The sequence below is a fragment of the Mustelus asterias genome, chromosome 13 (genome assembly GCF_964213995.1).
Source record: "Mustelus asterias chromosome 13, sMusAst1.hap1.1, whole genome shotgun sequence".
Classification (NCBI taxonomy): Eukaryota; Metazoa; Chordata; class Chondrichthyes; order Carcharhiniformes; family Triakidae; genus Mustelus; species Mustelus asterias.
Genome location: NC_135813.1, coordinates 108,941,841 through 108,960,752, shown reverse-complemented (window position 1 = coordinate 108,960,752; position 18,912 = coordinate 108,941,841). Strand labels below are relative to the sequence as shown.

Genomic DNA, 18,912 nt, shown 5'->3' with positions numbered 1-18,912 from the left:
CGTTGCCGGGGGAGGTAGTGGAAGTGGATACGGTAGTGACTTTTAAGGGGCGTCTTGACAAGTACATGAATGAGATGGGAATAGAGGGATATGGTCCCCGGAAGGGTAGGGGATTTTAGTTAAGTCGGGCAATATGGTTGGTGCAGGCTTGGAAGGCCGAAGCGCCTGTTTCTGTGCTGTAATTTTCTTTGTTCTTTGTTCTTTGAAGAGGTTTAGACCTGAGGCTGTCTTTGTTTACAACCCAGTGTCCTGATTTGGTGTTGGCAGGCTGGATGTTAACAGCAGACTGTCCTAGGACTACAGGGATGGAACACTAAACATTTCAAGAGCTCAGTGGAGCTTAAGTCATGTAGTTTTACCCAATGCTGAGTCAGTTTCAGATTAACAATCAGCTCCTAACTGTCTGGTCAAAATCTATTCTTCATCTTACAAGATAGATTGTGGCTGTTGGAGCCTCTACAGCTATAAAAACTTTCAGTGGCTCTCTCTTTGTTTCAAGTCCAGGCTGGGAGACAGACCATCAGCTGATCCATTATTTCATTGTTCGTAATTGGTCCTGTTATGTATTAATCAGGAGTTACAGCAAACAGTAAAATTAGGGATTTTATATGTACATAAAGAGCAAGAGGGTAGCCAGGGAAAGGGTTGGTCCATTCAAGGATAGTGGAGGGAATCTATGCATGGAACCAGAGGAAATGGGCGAGATACTAAATGAATACTTTGCCTCAGTATTCACCAAAGAGAGGGGCTTGATGGATGAGGAGCCCAGGGCAGGATGTGTAGATATTCTGGGTCATGTCATTATCAAAATGGAGGGTATTGGACACCTTAAAAAGCATTAAAGTAGATAAGTCCCCAGGGCCTGATGGGATCTACCCCAGAATACTGAGGGAGACACGGCCAGAAATTACTGGGGCGTTGACAGAAATCTTTGTGTCGTTCTTTGTTCTTTGTTCTTTGGCTATAGGTGAAGTTCCAGAGGACTGGAGGATAGCCAATGTTGTTCCATTGTTTAAGAAAGGCAGCATGGATAATCCAGGAAATCATAGGCTGGTGAGCCTTACGTCAGTAGTCGGGAAATTATTGGAAAAGATTCTTAGGGACAGGATTTACTCACATTTGGAAAGGAATGGACTTAATATTGATAGGCAGCACGGTTTTGTGAAAGGGAGGTCATGCCTCACTAACTTGATCGAGTTTTTCAAGGAAGTGACGAAGATGATAGATGAGGATAGGGCAGTGGATATTGTCTACATGGACTTCAGTAAAGCCTTTGACAAGGTACCTCATGGTAGACTGCTGCAAAAGGTGAAGTCACACAGGATCAGAGGAGAGCTGGCAAGATGGATACAGAACTGGCTTGGCCATAGAAGACAGTAAGAGTTTTAACAACACCAGGTTAAAGTCCAACAGGTTTATTTGGCAGCAAATGGCATTCGCTTTCGGAGCGCTGCTCCTTCATCAGATGGAGTGGAAATCTGCTCTCAAACAGGGCACAGAGACACAAAATCAAGTTACAGAATACTGATTAGAATGCGAATCCCTACAGCCAACCAGGTCTTAAAGATACAGACAATGTGAGTGGAGGGACAATGGAGTGGAGACAATACACATCTCTTTAACCTGTGCTTAATGCTCCCTCCACTCACATTGTCTGTATCTTTAAGACCTGGTTGGTTGTAGAGATTCGCATTCTAATCAGTATTCTGTAACTTGATTTTGTGTCTCTGTGCCCTGTTTGAGAGCAGATTTCCACTCCATCTGATGAAGGAGCAGCGCTCCGAAAGCGAATGCCATTTGCTGCCAAATAAACCTGTTGGACTTTAACCTGGTGTTGTTAAAACTCTTATTTTGTCATCAAGCCATTGTTGTATCTATTTGGCTACCTCACCCTGCATTCCGTGAGATTTAATCTTATGCAACAACCTAGCATGCAGTACTGTGTCAAAGCCTTGCTAAAGTCCATGTAGACAACGTCAACTGCACTGCTCTCATCTACCTTCTTGGTTACCCCATCAAAAAAACTCAATCAAATTTGTGAGACATGATTTTCCACTCACAAAGCCATGCAGATGACACCAAGATTGGTGGCGTAGTGTACAGTGAAGGAGGTTATCTAGGATCTTGATCAATTGGGCCAGTGGGCTGACGACTGGCAGATGGAGTTTAATTTAGATAAATGCAAGGTGATGCATTTTGATAGATCGAACCAGGGCAGGACTTACTCAGTTAATGGTAGGGTGTTAGGGAGAGTTATAGAACAAAGAGATTTAGGGGTACAGGTTCATAGCTCCTTGAAAGTGGAGTCACAGGTGGACAGAGTGGTGAAGAGGCAAGGACTGACTGTCCTTAACCAGTCCTTGCCTCTCTAAATGCCTGCAGATCCTGTCTCTCAGAAGACCTTCTAATGACTTATCCACCACAGATGTGAAGCTCACCGGCATGTAGTTCCCAGACTTTTCCCTGCAGCCCTTCTTAAACAAAGGCACAATATTTGCCACCCTCCAATATTCAGGCACCTCACCTGTGGCTGTCGATGATTCAAATATCTCTGCTCGGGGACCCAAAATTTCCTCTCTAGCGTCCCACAATGTCCTGGGATACACTTCATCAGGTCCCAGGGATTTATCTACCTTGATGTGCTTTAAGACTTCCAGCATCTCGTTCTCTGTAATATGTACACTCCTCAAGACATTATTATTTATCTCCCCCAGTTCCCTAACATCCATGCCTTTCTCAACAGTAAATACTGATGAGAAATATTCATTTAGGATCTCACCCATCTCTTGTGGATCTGCACATAGATAACCTTGTTGAACCTTAAGAGACCCTAATCTTTCCCTAGCCTTTTATGTATCCCAAGGCTTTTTACGCATATATTAGGAGCAAGAGGGTAGCAAGAGAAAGAGTAGGCTCACTCAAGGACAATGGAGGGAAGCTATGCATGGAGCCACAGGAAGTGGGTGAAATCCTTAAAGAGTACTTTGTATCAGTATTCACAAAGGAGAAGGGACCTCTGTTGTTTGTAGTTTATATAAATGATCTGGAGGAAAATGTGTGGGGTCTGATTAGTAAGTTTGCGGTTGACACGAAGATTGGTGGAGTTGCTGATAGTGCCGGGGAATGTCAGAGGATGCAACAGGATATAGATAGATTGGAGACTTGGGCACAGAAATGGCAGATGGAGTTTAATCTGGACAAATGCAAGGTGATGCATTTTGGAGGATCCAATTTAGATGTGAATTACACTGTAAATGGTAGAGCATTTAGGAACATTAATATACAGAGGGATCTGGGCATGTAGGTCCACAGTTCCCGAAAAGTGGCAACACAGGTGGCTAAGGTGATCAAGAAGGCATATGGCATGCTTGCCGGGGCATTCAGTACACGAGTTGGGAAATCATGTTGCAGCTATATAAAACCTTGGTTATGCCGCATTTGGAGTATTGCGTGCAGTTCTGGTCACCACCCTACCAGAAGGACATGGAAGCTTTGGAGAGAGTGCAAAGAAGGTTCACCAGGATGTTGCCTGGTCTTGGGGGTCATGGCTATGAGGAGAGATTGAATAAACTAGGATTGTTTCCAATGGAACGACGGAGGTTGAGGGTCAACCTGATAGTTGAAGAACGTACCTGAAGAACGTACAGGGTACATGGTAGGACTCTGAAGAGTGCAGTTGAACAGAGGGATCTGGGAATACAGATACAGAATTCCCTAAAAGTGACGTCACAGGTGGATAGGGTTGTAAAGAGTGCCTTTGGTACATTGGCCTTTATAAATCGGAGTATCGAGTATAAAAGTTGGAGTGTTATGGTAAGGTTATATAAGGCATTGGTGAGGCCGAATTTAGAGTATTGTGTACAGTTTTGGTCACCTAGTTACAGGAAGGGTGTAAATAAGATTGAAAGAGTGCAGAGAAGGTTCACAAGGATGTTGCCGGGACTTGAGAAGCTGAGTTACAGAGAGAGATTGAATAGGTTGGGACTTTATTCCCTGGAGCATAGAAGATTGAGGGGAGATTTGATAGAGGTGTATAAGATTTTGATGGGTATAGATAGAGTGAATGCAAGCAGGCTTTTTCCGCTGAGGCTAGGGGAGAAAAAAACCAGACGGCATGGGTTAAGGGTGGAAGGAGAAAAGTTTAAAGGGAATATTAGGGGGGGCTTCTTCACGCAGAGAGTGGTGGGAGTGTGGAATGAGCTGCCGGATAAAGTGGTAAATGCGGGGTCACTTTTAACATTTAAGAAAAACTTGGACGGGTTCATGGATGAGAGGGGTGTGGAGGGATACGGTCCAAGTACAGGTCAGTGGGACTAGGCATAAAATGGTTCGGCACAGACAAGAAGGGCCAAAAGGCCTGTTTCTGAGCTGTAATTTTCTATGGTTCTATGATAGAAGTCTACAAGATTATGAGGGGCATGGACAGAGTGGATAGTCAGAAGCTTTTTCCCAGGGTGGAAGAGTCAATTACTAGAGGGCATAGATTTAAGGTGTGAGGGCAAGGTTTAAAGGAGATGTACGAGGCAAGTTTTTTTACACAGAAGGTGGTGGATGCCTGGAACTCGCTGCCATGGGAGGTAATAGAACATAGAACATAGAACATTACAGCGCAGAACAGGCCCTTCGGCCCACGATGTTGCACCGACCAGTTAAAAAAAAACTGTGACCCTCCAACCTAAACCAATTTCTTTTCGTCCATGAACCTATCTACGGATCTCTTAAACGCCCCCAAACTAGGCGCATTTACTACTGATGCTGGCAGGGCATTCCAATCCCTCACCACCCTCTGGGTAAAGAACCTACCCCTGACATCGGTTCTATAACTACCCCCCCTCAATTTAAAGCCATGCCCCCTCGTGCTGGATTTCTCCATCAGAGGAAAAAGGCTATCACTATCCACCCTATCTAAACCTCTAATCATCTTATATGTTTCAATAAGATCCCCTCTTAGCCGCCGCCTTTCCAGCGAAAACAATCCCAAATCCCTCAGCCTCTCCTCATAGGATCTCCCCTCCATACCAGGCAACATCCTGGTAAACCTCCTCTGCACCCTCTCCAAAGCCTCCACATCCTTCCTGTAATGTGGGGACCAGAACTGCACACAGTACTCCAAGTGCGGCCGCACCAGAGTTGTGTACAGTTGCAACATAACGCTACGACTCCTAAATTCAATCCCCCTACCAATAAACGCCAAGACACCATATGCCTTCTTAACAACCTTATCTACTTGATTCCCAACTTTCAGGGATCTATGCACACATACACCTAGATCCCTCTGCTCCTCCACACTATTCAAAGTCCTCCCGTTAGCCCTATACTCAACACATCTGTTATTCCTACCAAAGTGAATTACCTCACACTTCTCCGCATTAAACTCCATCCGCCACCTCTCGGCCCAACTTTGCAACCTGTCTAAGTCTTCCTGCAAACTACGACACCCTTCCTCACTGTCTACCACACCACCGACTTTGGTGTCATCAGCAAATTTGCTAATCCACCCAACTATACCCTCATCCAGATCATTAATAAATATTACAAACAGCAGTGGCCCCAAAACAGATCCCTGAGGTACACCACTTGTAACCGCACTCCATGATGAATATTTACTATCAACCACCACCCTCTGTTTCCTATCCGCTAGCCAATTCCTGATCCAATTTCCTAGATCACCCCCAATCCCATACATCTGCATTTTCTGCAGAAGCCTACCATGGTGAACCTTATCAAACGCCTTACTAAAATCCATATATACCACGTCCACTGCCTTGCCCCCATCCACCTCCTTGGTCACTTTCTCAAAAAACTCAATAAGGTTAGTAAGGCACGACCTACCTGCCACAAAACCATGCTGACTATCACCTATCAATTCATTACTCTCCAAATAACTATAAATCCTATCCCTTATAATTTTTTCCAACATCTTGCCGACAACAGAAGTGAGACTCACCGGTCTATAATTCCCGGGGAAGTCTCTGTTCCCCTTCTTAAACAATGGGACAACATTCGCTAACCTCCAATCTTCTGGTACTATACCAGAGGCCAACGACGACCTGAAGATCAGAGCCAGAGGCTCTGCAATCACTTCTCTTGCCTCCCAGAGAATCCTTGGATAAATCCCATCCGGACCAGGGGATTTATCTATTTTCAGACCCTCCAGAATATCCTGCACATCCTCCTTATCAACTGTAATACTGTCTATTCTACTCCCTTGCAACCCAGTGTCCTCCTCAGCTATATTCATGTCCCCTTGCGTGAACACCGAAGAGAAATATTGGTTCAATGCTTCACCAATCTCCTCCGGTTCCACACATAACTTCCCTCTGCCATCTATAACTGGCCCTAAACTTGCCCTAACCAACCTTCTGTTCTTGACATACCTATAGAACGCCTTAGGATTCTCTTTAACCCTATCCGCCAAAGTCTTCTCATGTCCCCTTTTAGCCCTTCTAAGCTCGCTCTTCAACTCCCTCTTAGCCAATCTAAAGCTTTCTAGTGCACTACCCGAGTGCTCACGTCTCATCCGAACATAAGCCTCCTTTTTCTTTTTAACCAACAAAGAAACTTTTTTGGTGCACCACGGTTCCCTAGCCCTACCAATTCCTCCTTGCCTGACAGGGACATACCTATCACAGACTCGCAGTAGCTGCTCCTTGAAAAAACTCCACATGTCGGACGTTCCCAGTCCCTGTAATCTCCTAGTCCAACCTATGTTTCCTAATTCTCTCCTAATAGCCTCATAATTACCCTTCCCCCAGCTAAAACCACTGGCCCGAGGTTCATGCCTATCCCTTTCCATCACTAAGGTGAACGTAACCGAATTGTGGTCACTATCACCAAAATGCACACCAACTTCCAAGTCTAGCACCTGGTCTGGCTCATTTCCCAGCACCAGATCCAATATAGCCTCACCTCTAGTTGGCCTGTCTACATACTGAGTCAAAAAACCTTCCTGCACGCTTTGAACAAAAACTGACCCCTCTAACGAGCTAGAGCTATAACAATTCCAGTCAATATTAGTCAAGTTAAAATCCCCCATAACAATTGCCCTATTACTTTCACTCCTAAGCAGGATTGACTCCGCAATCCTTCCCTCAACCTCTCTAGAACTTTTAGGAGGTCTATAAAAGACTCCCAACAGGGTGACCTCTCCTCTCCTATTTCTAATCTCCGCCCATACTACCTCAACAGATAAGTCCTCATCAAACCTCCTCTCTGACACTGTGATACAATCTCTGATCAATAATGCTACCCCTCCCCCTCTTCTACCTCCTTCCCTACTTCGACTAAAACATTTGAACCCCGGGACCTGCAGCATCCATTCCTGCCCCTGCTCTATCCATGTCTCTGAAATAGCCACAACATCGAAGTCCCAGGTACTGATCCACGCTGCAAGTTCACCCACTTTATTGCGAATACTCCTGGCATTGAAGTATACACATTTCAAACCCTGCTCCACCCCACCTCTGCAATGCCGTGCATTGCAGTCCCCATCCATGCATCCCTCACTTTCAGCCCCACTACTCAGGATCCCTCCCCCCCCCCGAATCAGTTTAAACCTCCCTGCATGGCCTTAGCAAATTTACCCCCCAGGATATTGGTCCCCTTCTGATTAAGGTGTAGACCATCCTTCTCATAGAGGTCACACCTTCCCCAGTACGAGCCCCAATTGCTTAAGTACCTGAACCCCTCCCTCCTGCACCATCCCCTCAGCCATGAATTCAAACCTTCCCTCTCCCTATTCCTCTCTAAACTATCCCGTGGTACAGGCAAGAGTCCAGAGATAACCACTCTGTCAGTCTTGGCCTTTAGTTTCCACCCCAACTCCATAAATCCCTGCCTAATATCCCCTTCCCCTATCCTCCCTATGTCGTGTGTCCCCACATGTACAATAACTTGTGGTTTATCTCCCTCCCCCCTAAGAGTCCTGAATACCCTGTCAGACACATCCCGGACCCCAGCCCCTGGTAGGCAACACACCAACCCTGAGTCCCTACCTTTAGTTCCGACCCTCCTATCTGTCCCCTTAATTGTGGAGTCCCCAATCACAAAGCCCAGTCTTTTACAGCCCCTAACCACCTGAGCTTTCTCACTCGGCTCACCCCCAGAGATCTGCTCTCTATGCTCAGTTGATTCCTCCTCAACTGTAGCCTCCAGCACCGAAAACCTATTATGGAGGGGAACCGCCCCAGGGGATTGTCTTCCCGATTGCTTCTTACCCCTCCTCCTGGCATTGACCCAAGCCTCATTTCTAGGAGTTACTATTTCTCTATAACTCCTATCAACTTCCACCTCCGCCTCCCGAATTATGCGGAGTTCCTCTACCTCCCCCTCCAGCTCCTTTACACGCTCCTCCAGAAGCTGCAATCTAATGCACTTCTTACAACTAAAATCTCCTGAAACACTACTGGATTTCCTCACCACATACATCCCACAGGAGATGCAGCATACTGCCTGAACTGCCATCCCTGAAGCCATTACCAGCAAGAAAAAAAGAAAACAAAAAACTTCCCCACACTTATAATTAGGTTAGAGGAGGATGGAAGGGTGGGATCCTCTACCAGTGTAGAGGATCGGGTATCTCCTCTGCACCAATTTATAGGGCTAGGGGCCCGAGAGAAAAAAAAACTACTACTGAGGGGGAACCACCCAGGTAACTGACTTTTAAAGTTAAAATAAAAACCCTTCCCAGACTCCTTTGCTGCCCACTTCTAGTTTTCACTTTAAACTTGAAAAACTGCTGTTAAAGTAAAGGCCAAAAAAATACACACACTAGCTGACTAATTAAATAAATAAACAATTCAATTAATCCAATTAATCTCTTACCAGCACTGCTGCTTTTCAATCACCCCTCTCAGCTTGCTCTAGTGGATCAATGAGGAATGGAAGCAGATACAATAGTGACTTTTAAGGGGCGTCTTGACAAATAAATGAATAGGATGGGAATAGAGGGATATGGTCCTCGGAAGGGTAGGGGGTTTCAGTTCAGTCGGGCAGCATGGTCGGTGCAGGCTTGGAGGGCCGAATGGCCTGTTCCTGTGCTGTAATTTTCACCGTTCTTTGTTCTTTGCTGTACCTGAGCACTTACTTTCAGTGACTGATGCACGAGGACTCCAAGGTCTCACTGAGTATCCGCCTCTCTCTATTTACACCCATTCAAGCAATAATCTATCTTCCTATTATTGCTACCAAAGTGGATAACCTCACATTTATCCACGTTATATTGCATAAGCCATTCAGATGCCCACACACTCAACCTGTCCAAATCTGCATCCTCTTCACAGCTCACCTTCTCACCCAACTTTGTATCATCTGCAAATTTGGGAATAATACATTCAGTTCCCTCTTCCAAATCATTAATATATAATGTGAACAGTTGGGGTCCTAGCACAGATCCCTGCGGAACCCCACTAGTCACTGACTGCCAATCAGAAAAAGACCCATTTATGCCAACTCTTTGCTTCATAGTGTGGCGATTTTCACAGTAACTTCATTGCAGTGTTGTAAGCCTACTCGTGACACTAATAAATAAAGGCGAAGTCCCAGAGGACTGGAGAATAGCCAATGTTGTTCCATTGGTTAAGAAGAGCAACACGGATAATCCGGGAAATTACAGGCCGGTGAGCCATACATCACTGGTGGAGAGGATTCTAAGGGACAGGATTTACTCACATTTGGAAAACTATGGACATACGAGCGACAGGCAGCATGGATTTGTGCGGGGGAGATTGTGTCTCACAAACTGGATTGAGTTTTCTGAGGAAGTGACAAAGTTGATTGATGAGGGTTGGGTGTTGTCCACATGGACTTCAGCAAGGCCTTTGACAAGGTCCCTCATGGCAGACTGAGACAGAATGTGAAGTCACATGGAATCCGCAGTGAGGTGGTAAAATGGACTCAGAACTGGCTCGGTCATAGAAGACAGAGAGTAGCGGTGGAAGGGTGTTTTTCTGACTGGAGGTCTGTAGCTAGCGGTGTTCCACAGGGATCAATGCTGGGACCCCTGTTATCTGTAATAAATATAAATGATTTAGAGGAGAATGTAAACGATCTGATTAAAAAGTTTGCAGACGACACAAACACTGCGGGAGCTGCGGATAGTGAAGAGGATTACCAGGAGATACAACAAGATATAGAATCATAAAATCATACAGCTCAGAAGAGGCCATATGGCCCATCGAGCCACACTGATACATTAGAAACACCTGAATTCCCACCTAGTCCCATCTGCCAGCACTTGGCCCATAGTCCTGAATGTGATGACATGCCAAGTGCTCATCCAGATACTTAGAATAAAGAACAGTACAGCACAGGAACATAGAAACAGAGAAACATAGAAGATAGGAGCAGGAGGAGGCCATTTGACCCTTCAGCCTGCTCCACCATTTATTACGGTCATGGTTGATCATCCAACTCAATAGCCTAATCCTGCTTTTTCTCCATAACCTTTGATCCCATTCGCCCCAAGTGCTATATCCAGCCGCCTCTTGAATACATTCAATGTTTTGGCATCAACTACTTCCTGTGGTAATGAATTCCACAGGCTCACCTCTCTTTGGTTGAAGAAATGTCTCCTCGCCTCCATCCTAAATGGTCTACCATAGAAATCATAGAAACCCTACAGTACAGAAAGAGGCCATTCGGCCCATCGAGTCTGCACCGACCACAATCCCACCCAGGCCCTACCCCCATATCCCGACATATTTTACCGCTAATCCCTCTAATCTGACATCTGACAAAGGAGCAGTGCTCCAAAAGCTAATGGCATTAGCTATGAGGAGAGATAAATAAATTTGCAGATGATACTAAGATGGGTGGCAGAGCAAAGTGTGCAGAGGACACTGAAAGTCTGCAAAGGGATATAGGTAGTGAGTGGGCAAGTGTCTGGCAGATGGGAGTACAATGTTGGTAAATGTGAGGTCAGCCATTTTGGTAGGAATAACAGCAAAATGGACTATTATTTAAATGGTAAAAAATTGCAGCATGCTGCTGTGCAGAGGGACCTGGGTGTCCTTGTGCAAGAATCACAAGGTGTTGGTTTGCAGGTGCAGCAGGTAATTAAGAAAGCAAATGGAATTTTGTCCTTCATTGCTAGAGGGATGGTGTTTAAAAACAGCGAGGTTATGTTGCAGCCGTATTAGGTGCTGGTGAGGCCACAGCTGGAGTACTGTGTACAGTTTTGGTCTCCTTACTTGAGAAAGGATATACTGGCACTGGAGGGAGTGCAGAGGAGATTCACTAGGTTGAGTCCGGAGTTGAGAGGGTTGGCTTAAGAGGAGAGACTGAGTAGACTGGGGCTATACTCATTGGAATTCAGAAGAATGAGGGGAGATCTTATAGAAATATATAAGATTATGAAGGGAATAGAACAAAGAACAAAGAACAAAGAAAATTACAGCACAGGAACAGGCCATTCGGACCTCCAAGCCTGCACCGACCATGCTGCCCGACTTAACTAAAACCCCCTACCCTTCCGGGGACCATATCCCTCTATTCCCATCTCACTCATGTACTTGTCAAGACGCCCCTTAAAAGTCACTACCATATCCGCTTCCACTACCTCCCCCGGCAACGAGTCCCAGGCACCCACCACTCTCTGTGTAAAAAATCTGCCTCGTACATCTCTTTTAAACCTATGCCCCCTAGTAATTGACTCTTTCACCCTGGGAAAAAGCTTCTGACTATCCACTCTGTCCATACCTCTCATAATCTTGTAGACTTCTATCAGGTCTCCCCTCAACCTCCGTGACTCCAATGAGAACAGATAGATAAGATAGAAGCAGGGAAGTTGTTTCCACTGACAGGGGAAACTAAAACTAGGGGGCATAGCCTCAAAATAAGGGGAAACAGATTTAGGACTGAGTTGAGGAGGAACGTCTTCACACAAAGGGTTGTGAATCTGTGGAATTCCCTGCCCAGTGAAGCAGTTGAGACTACCTCATTGAATGTTTTTAAGGCAAGGATAGATCAATTTTTGAACAGCAAAGGTATTAAGGGTTATGGTGAGCGGGTGGGTAAGTGGAGTTGAGTCCATGAAAAGATCAGCCATGATCTTATTGAATGGTGGAGCAGGCTCGAGGGGCCAGATGGCCTACTCCTGCTCCTTGTTCTTATGTTCTTATGTTCTTTTCGCTGGATTTCAGACGAATGAGGGAGGGATCTCATAGAGACTTATAAAATTCTAACAGGGCTAGACAGGGTAGATGCAAGGAGGATGTTCCCGATCGTGGGGGAGTCCAGAACCAGGGGTCACACGGTACCCTGAATCCTCAGCGGCACGGTAGCACAGTGGGCGGCACGGTAGCACAGTGGTTAGCACTGCTGCTTCACAGCTCCAGGGACCTGGGTTCGATTCCTGGCTCGGGTCACTGTCTGTGTGGAGTTTGCACATTCTCCTCGTGTCTGCGTGGGTTTCCTCCGGGTGCCCCGGTTTCCTCCCACAGTCCAAAGATGTGCGGGTTGGGTTGATTGGCCATGCTAAAATTGCCCCTTCGTGTCCTTCGTGTCATAGCTAATACCCTCCATACCAGGCAACATCCTGGTAAACCTTTTCTGTACTCTCTCCAAAGCTTCCACATCCTTCTGGTAGTGTGGCGACCAGAATTGGACACAGTATTCCAAATGTGGCCTAACCAACATTTTATATAACTGTATCATAATTTGCCAATGTTTATACTCGATGCCCTGTTCGATGAAGGCAGGCGTGCCGTATGCTTTCTTCACCACCTTTTCCACCTGTGCTGCCATTTTTAAGGATCTGTGGACCTGTACTCCCAGATCTCTCTGTGTGTCTGCGCTCCTGATGGTTCTGCCATTTATTTTGTAGCTCCCACCTGAATTGGATCTACCAAAATGCATCACCTCGCATTTATCCGGATTAAACTTAAAGTTTATTTATTTACCACAAGTAGGCTTACATTAACAATGCAATTAAGTTACTGTGAAAATCCCCTAGTCGCCACACTCAGGTGCCTGTTCAGGTACACTGAGGGAGAATTTAGCCCGGCCAATGCACCCAACGAGCAGGTCTTTCGGACTGTGGGAGGAAACTGGAGCACCTGGAGAAAACCCACACAGACAATAACCCAAGCTGGGAATCGAACCCAGGTCCTTGGTGCCATGAGGCAGCAGTGCTAACCACTGTGCCACCATGCCACCCCCATCTTGAATGAATTCCATCTGCCATTCTCCACCCAATTTTCCAGCCTATCTATATCCTGCTGTATTCTCTGACAATCATCATCACTATCCGCAACTCCAGCAATCTGAGTATCATCTGCAAACGTGCTGATCAGGCCAGCTACATTTCCTTCCAAGTCATTTACATATATTACAAACAGCAGAAGCCCCAGCACTGATCCCTGAGGAACACCACTAATTACAAACCTCCATCCAGAAAAACACCCTTCCACCGCTACACTCTGTCTTCCATGGTCAAGCCAGTTCTGAATCCATCTAGCTAGTTCATCCCTGATCCCGTGAGATTTAATCTTTTGCACCAGCCTGCCATGAGGGACCTTGTCAAATGTTTTACTAAAGTCCATGCAGACAACATCCACAGCCCATCCCTCGTCAATCATTTTTGTCACCTCCTCAAAAGCTCAATTAAATTGGTGAGCTGTGACTTCCCTCGTACAAAACCATGCTGTCTGTAACTAACAAGACCATTCAGTTCCTAATGCGTATAGATCCTATTCCTAAGAATCTTCTCCAACAATTTCACTATTACTGACATCAAGCTCACTGGCCTATAATTACCTGGGTTATCCTTGCTACCCTTCTTAAATGTGATGTGGAGATGCTGGCGTTGGACTGGGGTAAACACAGTAAGAGTTTTAACAACACCAGGTTAAAGTCCAACAGGCTTATTTGGTAGCAAATGCCATTAGCTTTCGGAGCACTGCTCCTTCGTCAGATGGAGTGGATATCTGCTCTCAAAAAGTTATCCACTCCATCTGACAAAGGAGCAGTGCTCCAAAAGCGAATGGCATTTGCTACCAAATAAACCTGTTGGGACTTTAACCTGGTGTTGTTAAAACTCTTACTGTATTTACCCTTCTTAAATAACAGGACAACATTGGCTATCCTTCAATCCTCTGGGACCTCATCAGTGGCCAACAAGGAAACAAAGATTTCTGTTAGAACCCCAGCAATTTCCTCTCTTGTCTCCCTCATAGTTCCCCATTTTCTCTCAACCCCACTTTTTGAATAGTGGGCTTACATTCGCCATTCTCCAACCTGCAGAAACCAATCCAAAGTCCAAAGAATTTTGGAAAATAACCACTGAAGTGGGGATTTTTCATTGGTGGCCTGATTCCTTAGAAAAACTAAGTATTTTGAAAATTAAATCTCAGAAAAGCAAAATCCTTCAATTCAAAAGCATACCAAGATTTATTAAAAACATAAAAAACTTACATAGACAGACAAGAACATAAAACAATGGCCGAAGGGAGAGCCTCAGATTGTCAGGCAGTACACAGTACTGCCTTCCAAAGAACAAAGAACAAAGAAAATTACAGCACAGGAACAGGCCCTTCGGCCCTCCAAGCCTGCACCGACCATGCTGCCCGACTTAACTAAAACCCCCTACCCTTCTGGGGACCATATCCCTCTATTCCCATCCTATTCATGTACTTGTCAAGACGCCCCTTAAAAGTCACTACCGTATCTGCTTCCACTACCTCCTCCGGCAGCGAGTTCCAGGCACCCACCACCCTCTGTGTAAAATATTTGCCTCGTACATCTCCTTTAAATCTTGCCCCTCGCACCTTAAACCTGTGCCCCCTAGTAATTGACTCTTCCACCCTGGGAAAAAGCTTATGACTATCCACTGTGTCCATGCCCCTCATAATCTTGTAGACTTCTATCAGATCATCCCTCAGCCTCCGTTGTTCCAGTGAGAACAAACCAAGTTTCTCCAATCTCTCCTCATAGCTAATGCCCTCCATACCAGGCAACATCCTGGTAAATCTTTTCTGTACTCCAACTTTGTGTCGAAAGTCAATGCAATTATACTTTTTTTCTTCTCTAAGCCTTTCCTACTAATTAGCTTAATTTGATTCAATTGCATATGAAATTGTCATCTTTATCATGTCAAATGTCTCAGTCAATTACAATACACCACCTGATATAATGACATTGGTCCATTCCAATCTCTGATTCCCACTTCTTTGGCACAATCTGAAGATTCTTTTCTTGTATTCTCTGTGGCATAAATACCAAAGATCTTGATAATATCAATTCCAGGGTCCTTGGGTCTGATGTTATCTCACGCTTGTTAATTAACTCTATTAATTCCAAATTCAATGTTGCATCGTTTGTTCTTCTATTGAAACATTCTTGGGGTAAATCCCAAAAAAGTGCTAAATGGCTGGAAACCTGGTGTAATTCACGATTGTTTTTTCAGTGGGAGTTCAGACTCGAATCTCTCACACTCTGTGCAATGCAGAGGCCACAATCGTGAATATCATTAAAGCTCCTGGGGCGGGACCTATTCATGCCAGAGTCTGACAGTTCCAGAACTCTGCGTGTGCGCAGTGGCCCCAATCTGTCAGGTTGCACTTTGCTGGTCAGCCCAGGACACCCACAGTGCTGGCCCTCCACTCCCCACCACAGCCCGATCGCGGCCCCCACAACCATTTCCAGGCCAGCCCCGACTCTTCCCCCACCCCCCCCCCTAATCCTGTCCAGGAGCGCTCTGATCTCCAGCCCCACCCCCACAGCAATGATGATCCCCCTGGCAAATTCCACCCCCCCCCCCGCAACAGGAGGCAGACCCTCCGGCAGACCACCACCCCCACCAGCCCGCCCTGATCGCTGGCCTCCCTCCAGCCCCAATCGATCCCAATGCAGAGTGGCAGTGGGATCCCGCAGCCCATTTGATCACCCCCTAGGCTCCTCCCCCATCTGGCCCCACCCCTAGGCTCCACCCCCACTGGCATTATCCCAGGCCCTGCCCCTTGGCACTGTCCCATGCCTGATGGCAGTGCCAAGGTGCCCCATAGGCACTTTGTTCTTTGGACAGTGCCAGGGGGAACAGGCTGGCACTGCCAGGGTGCCAATGCCCAGGGGGTACCACCCGTGCCTCCCGGCCCCTATGCGGGCTCCGATTGCCCCCCCTTCACTCCAGCAGGGTCTCTTGCTAGTTTCCCGAATGTGGGGAGCTACTCTAAACCCCGCTGGAATTAAATACTCCTGGTGGGGTGGGTGATGCTATCGGGCCCGGAGAATTCAGTCCCAGGCCCGATAATGACATTTAAATTACATCAAAAGCAGATTAAAATCACTTACCTGCTGTTCCCGCCGGTTTCCAGCGTGGTCTCGACTGCGCCAGATATCCAATGGTGGGAGATGCGCGCGTGTCCGGAACGCATGCATGAATCCTGCGAATCGGCCGACACGCGATTCTCCTGGCCGAGTGCAACAGGATGGGAGAATCGCCTCATAGTTACTATTCAACATTTACATTCAAATTCCAGAACTGCGGCTTTCGCATTGTTTAACTAAATGCTTGGAATATTTATAGTGTTAACATTTTATTGAGTGGCACAGACATATAAAATTTTAGTTAATACATATTATTAAAAGATGTTTTCTCATCTGAAGAAAGATACTTCACATTCAGAGACAAAATATATAATTTCACTTCAATTAAATATAGTTACATATGATTAAAAATCATTACTATCCAATATTGAGTAAAAATCATTTTAACTCTTCCCTCACCATGTGTTAATTAAACCTACATTATCCTCTTAGCTAACTAGAATCCCCTTTACAATAACCAATGGATCTACTATTTCCAGGACCATTCCCTTAAGTACTCTGGGATGAAGATTTTCAGGACCTGGAGATTTATCCACCTTCAATCCCATCAATTTCCCCAAAACCATTTCTCCACTAATGCTGATTTCCTTCAGCTCCTCACTAAAACTATTCATGTCTTCCTTTGTGAAGACCGAAGCAAAGTACAAATTTAATTCCTCGGCCATTTCTTTATTCTCCGTTATGAATTCTCCCGTTTCTGACTGTAAGGGGCCTACATTTGTTTTTGTCAATTTTTTTCTCTTTACATAGCTATAGAAACTTTTACAGTCAGTTTTATATGTTCCCCGCTAGCTTACTTTCATTCTCTATTTTTCCCTTCTTAATCAATCCCTTGATCCTTTTAAACTGCTCCCAATCCTCAGGCCTATTGCTTTTTCTTGCCAATTTATATGCTTCTTCCTTGAATCTGATACTATCTCTAATTTCCCTTACAAGCCATGGTTTGGCCACAATTCCCTTGCCACTCTTGCGCCAAACAGGAATAAACAGCTTCTGGAGTTCACCTATTCATTCTTTAAATGCCTGTCATTGCCTGTCCATTGTCTTTCCTTTCAGTAATGTTTCCTAGTCCATCATGGCCAATTCATGCTTCGTACCATCTTAGTTACCTTTGTTGAGATTCAGGATCCTGGTCTGAGTATCAATTACATCATTATCCACCTTGACAAAGAATTCCACCATATTAATGTCACTCATCCCCAAGGGTTCTCTCACAACTAGATTGCCAACTAATCCTTTCTCATTGCACAACACCCACCCAATATGGCCTGGTCCCTTGTTGGCTCCTCAATGTATTGCTCCAGAAAACCATCCCGTATACACTCCAGAAATTCCTCCTCTATTATACTGTGACTAATTTGACTCTCCCAATTTATATGCAGATTAAAGTCACCCATAATCACAGATGTTCCTTTGACACATGCATCTCTGATTTCCTGTCTAATGCTTTTCCCAACATTACCACTACAGTTTGGTGGTCTGTATACCACACCCATCAATGTTTTTTGCCCCTTGTTGTTTCTTAACTCAACACATACAGATTCCACATCATCTATGCTAATAGCTTTCCTCAATATCGTATCAATACCATCTTTGATCAACAATGTGAGGCAGCAGTGCCACCGTGTGGCCAAGTATGAGGTGTTTGTTATACGTGAAAGATATGACATCCAGGTCACATTAGTTCTTGGTGTTTTACCCACTGCTATTCAATATACACAGCATAAACATTACTACTCACAGTTACATCGGAGTCTCAGCACAGTTGAACCTGAATGAACATCGAAAGAGGATACCAGAACCAAGGAACACATCCATCGCTTTGCTGCTTTAGTACTTATCCTGAACATCAATTCAAATACTTTTTTTTGCAGTAAACGTGGTGGCTTTGGCGATCCTGTCCCGTGGGAAATGTGGTCTCTCGCAGTGCATCACTCAGTACCTGGTGGCAATGGCAGTTGCAGATCTGCTGGTGGTGATCTTTGATGTGATATTATACAGGATTAGTTATATTTATTTCCGAGGTTCCTTCCTGGACATCACTCCGGTCTGTTGTGTTATCATTGTTCTGCTTAATGCAAGCACGGACACTTCCGTCTGGCTAACAGTCACATTCACCTTCGATCGATTTGTGGCTGTTTGTTGCCAAAAGCTGAAAAAGAAATATTGTTCCAAGGAAATGTCAGCTGTGATCATCGTGACTGTGTGTCTGCTGAGCTTATTAAAATGCATCCCATGGTACTTTGTCTTTGGACCTCAGGTTATAATCAACAACATCCCTTGGGATTGTGTTGTGAAGCCACATTATTTTTCCTCCTTTTGGTGGGCTTTGTTTGCTTGGCTCCATCGAATCTTCACCCCATTGCTTCCATTCGCTTTGATTCTGTTGTTGAATGTTCTGACCATCAGACACATTTTAGGGGCCAGTAGAGTTCGCAGGAGACTCCGGCATCATAGCAATGGGGAAAATGATAATGATCCCGAGATCAAGAGCAGAAGGAAATCCATCATCCTCCTCTTTGCTATATCTGGAAGTTTTATCCTCTTATGGATGACAGGAGTTCTTTATTTCCTATTGTTGAGAATCAC

General features: G+C 45.3%; 1 protein-coding gene across 1 annotated transcript in view; it reads left to right on the top strand.

Annotated features, from left to right (window-relative positions):
* Positions 1–18,197: 18,197 nt before the first annotated feature.
* LOC144502311 (putative G-protein coupled receptor 139) overlaps positions 18,198–18,912 on the top strand; it is a gene marked incomplete at its 5' end in the record, with an annotated part of 905 nt that continues 190 nt past the window's right edge. The window contains one exon of the mRNA XM_078226121.1: positions 18,198–18,912. This exon is cut by the window's right edge and continues 190 nt beyond it. Within this exon, the coding sequence (XP_078082247.1) occupies positions 18,198–18,912 (715 nt within the window).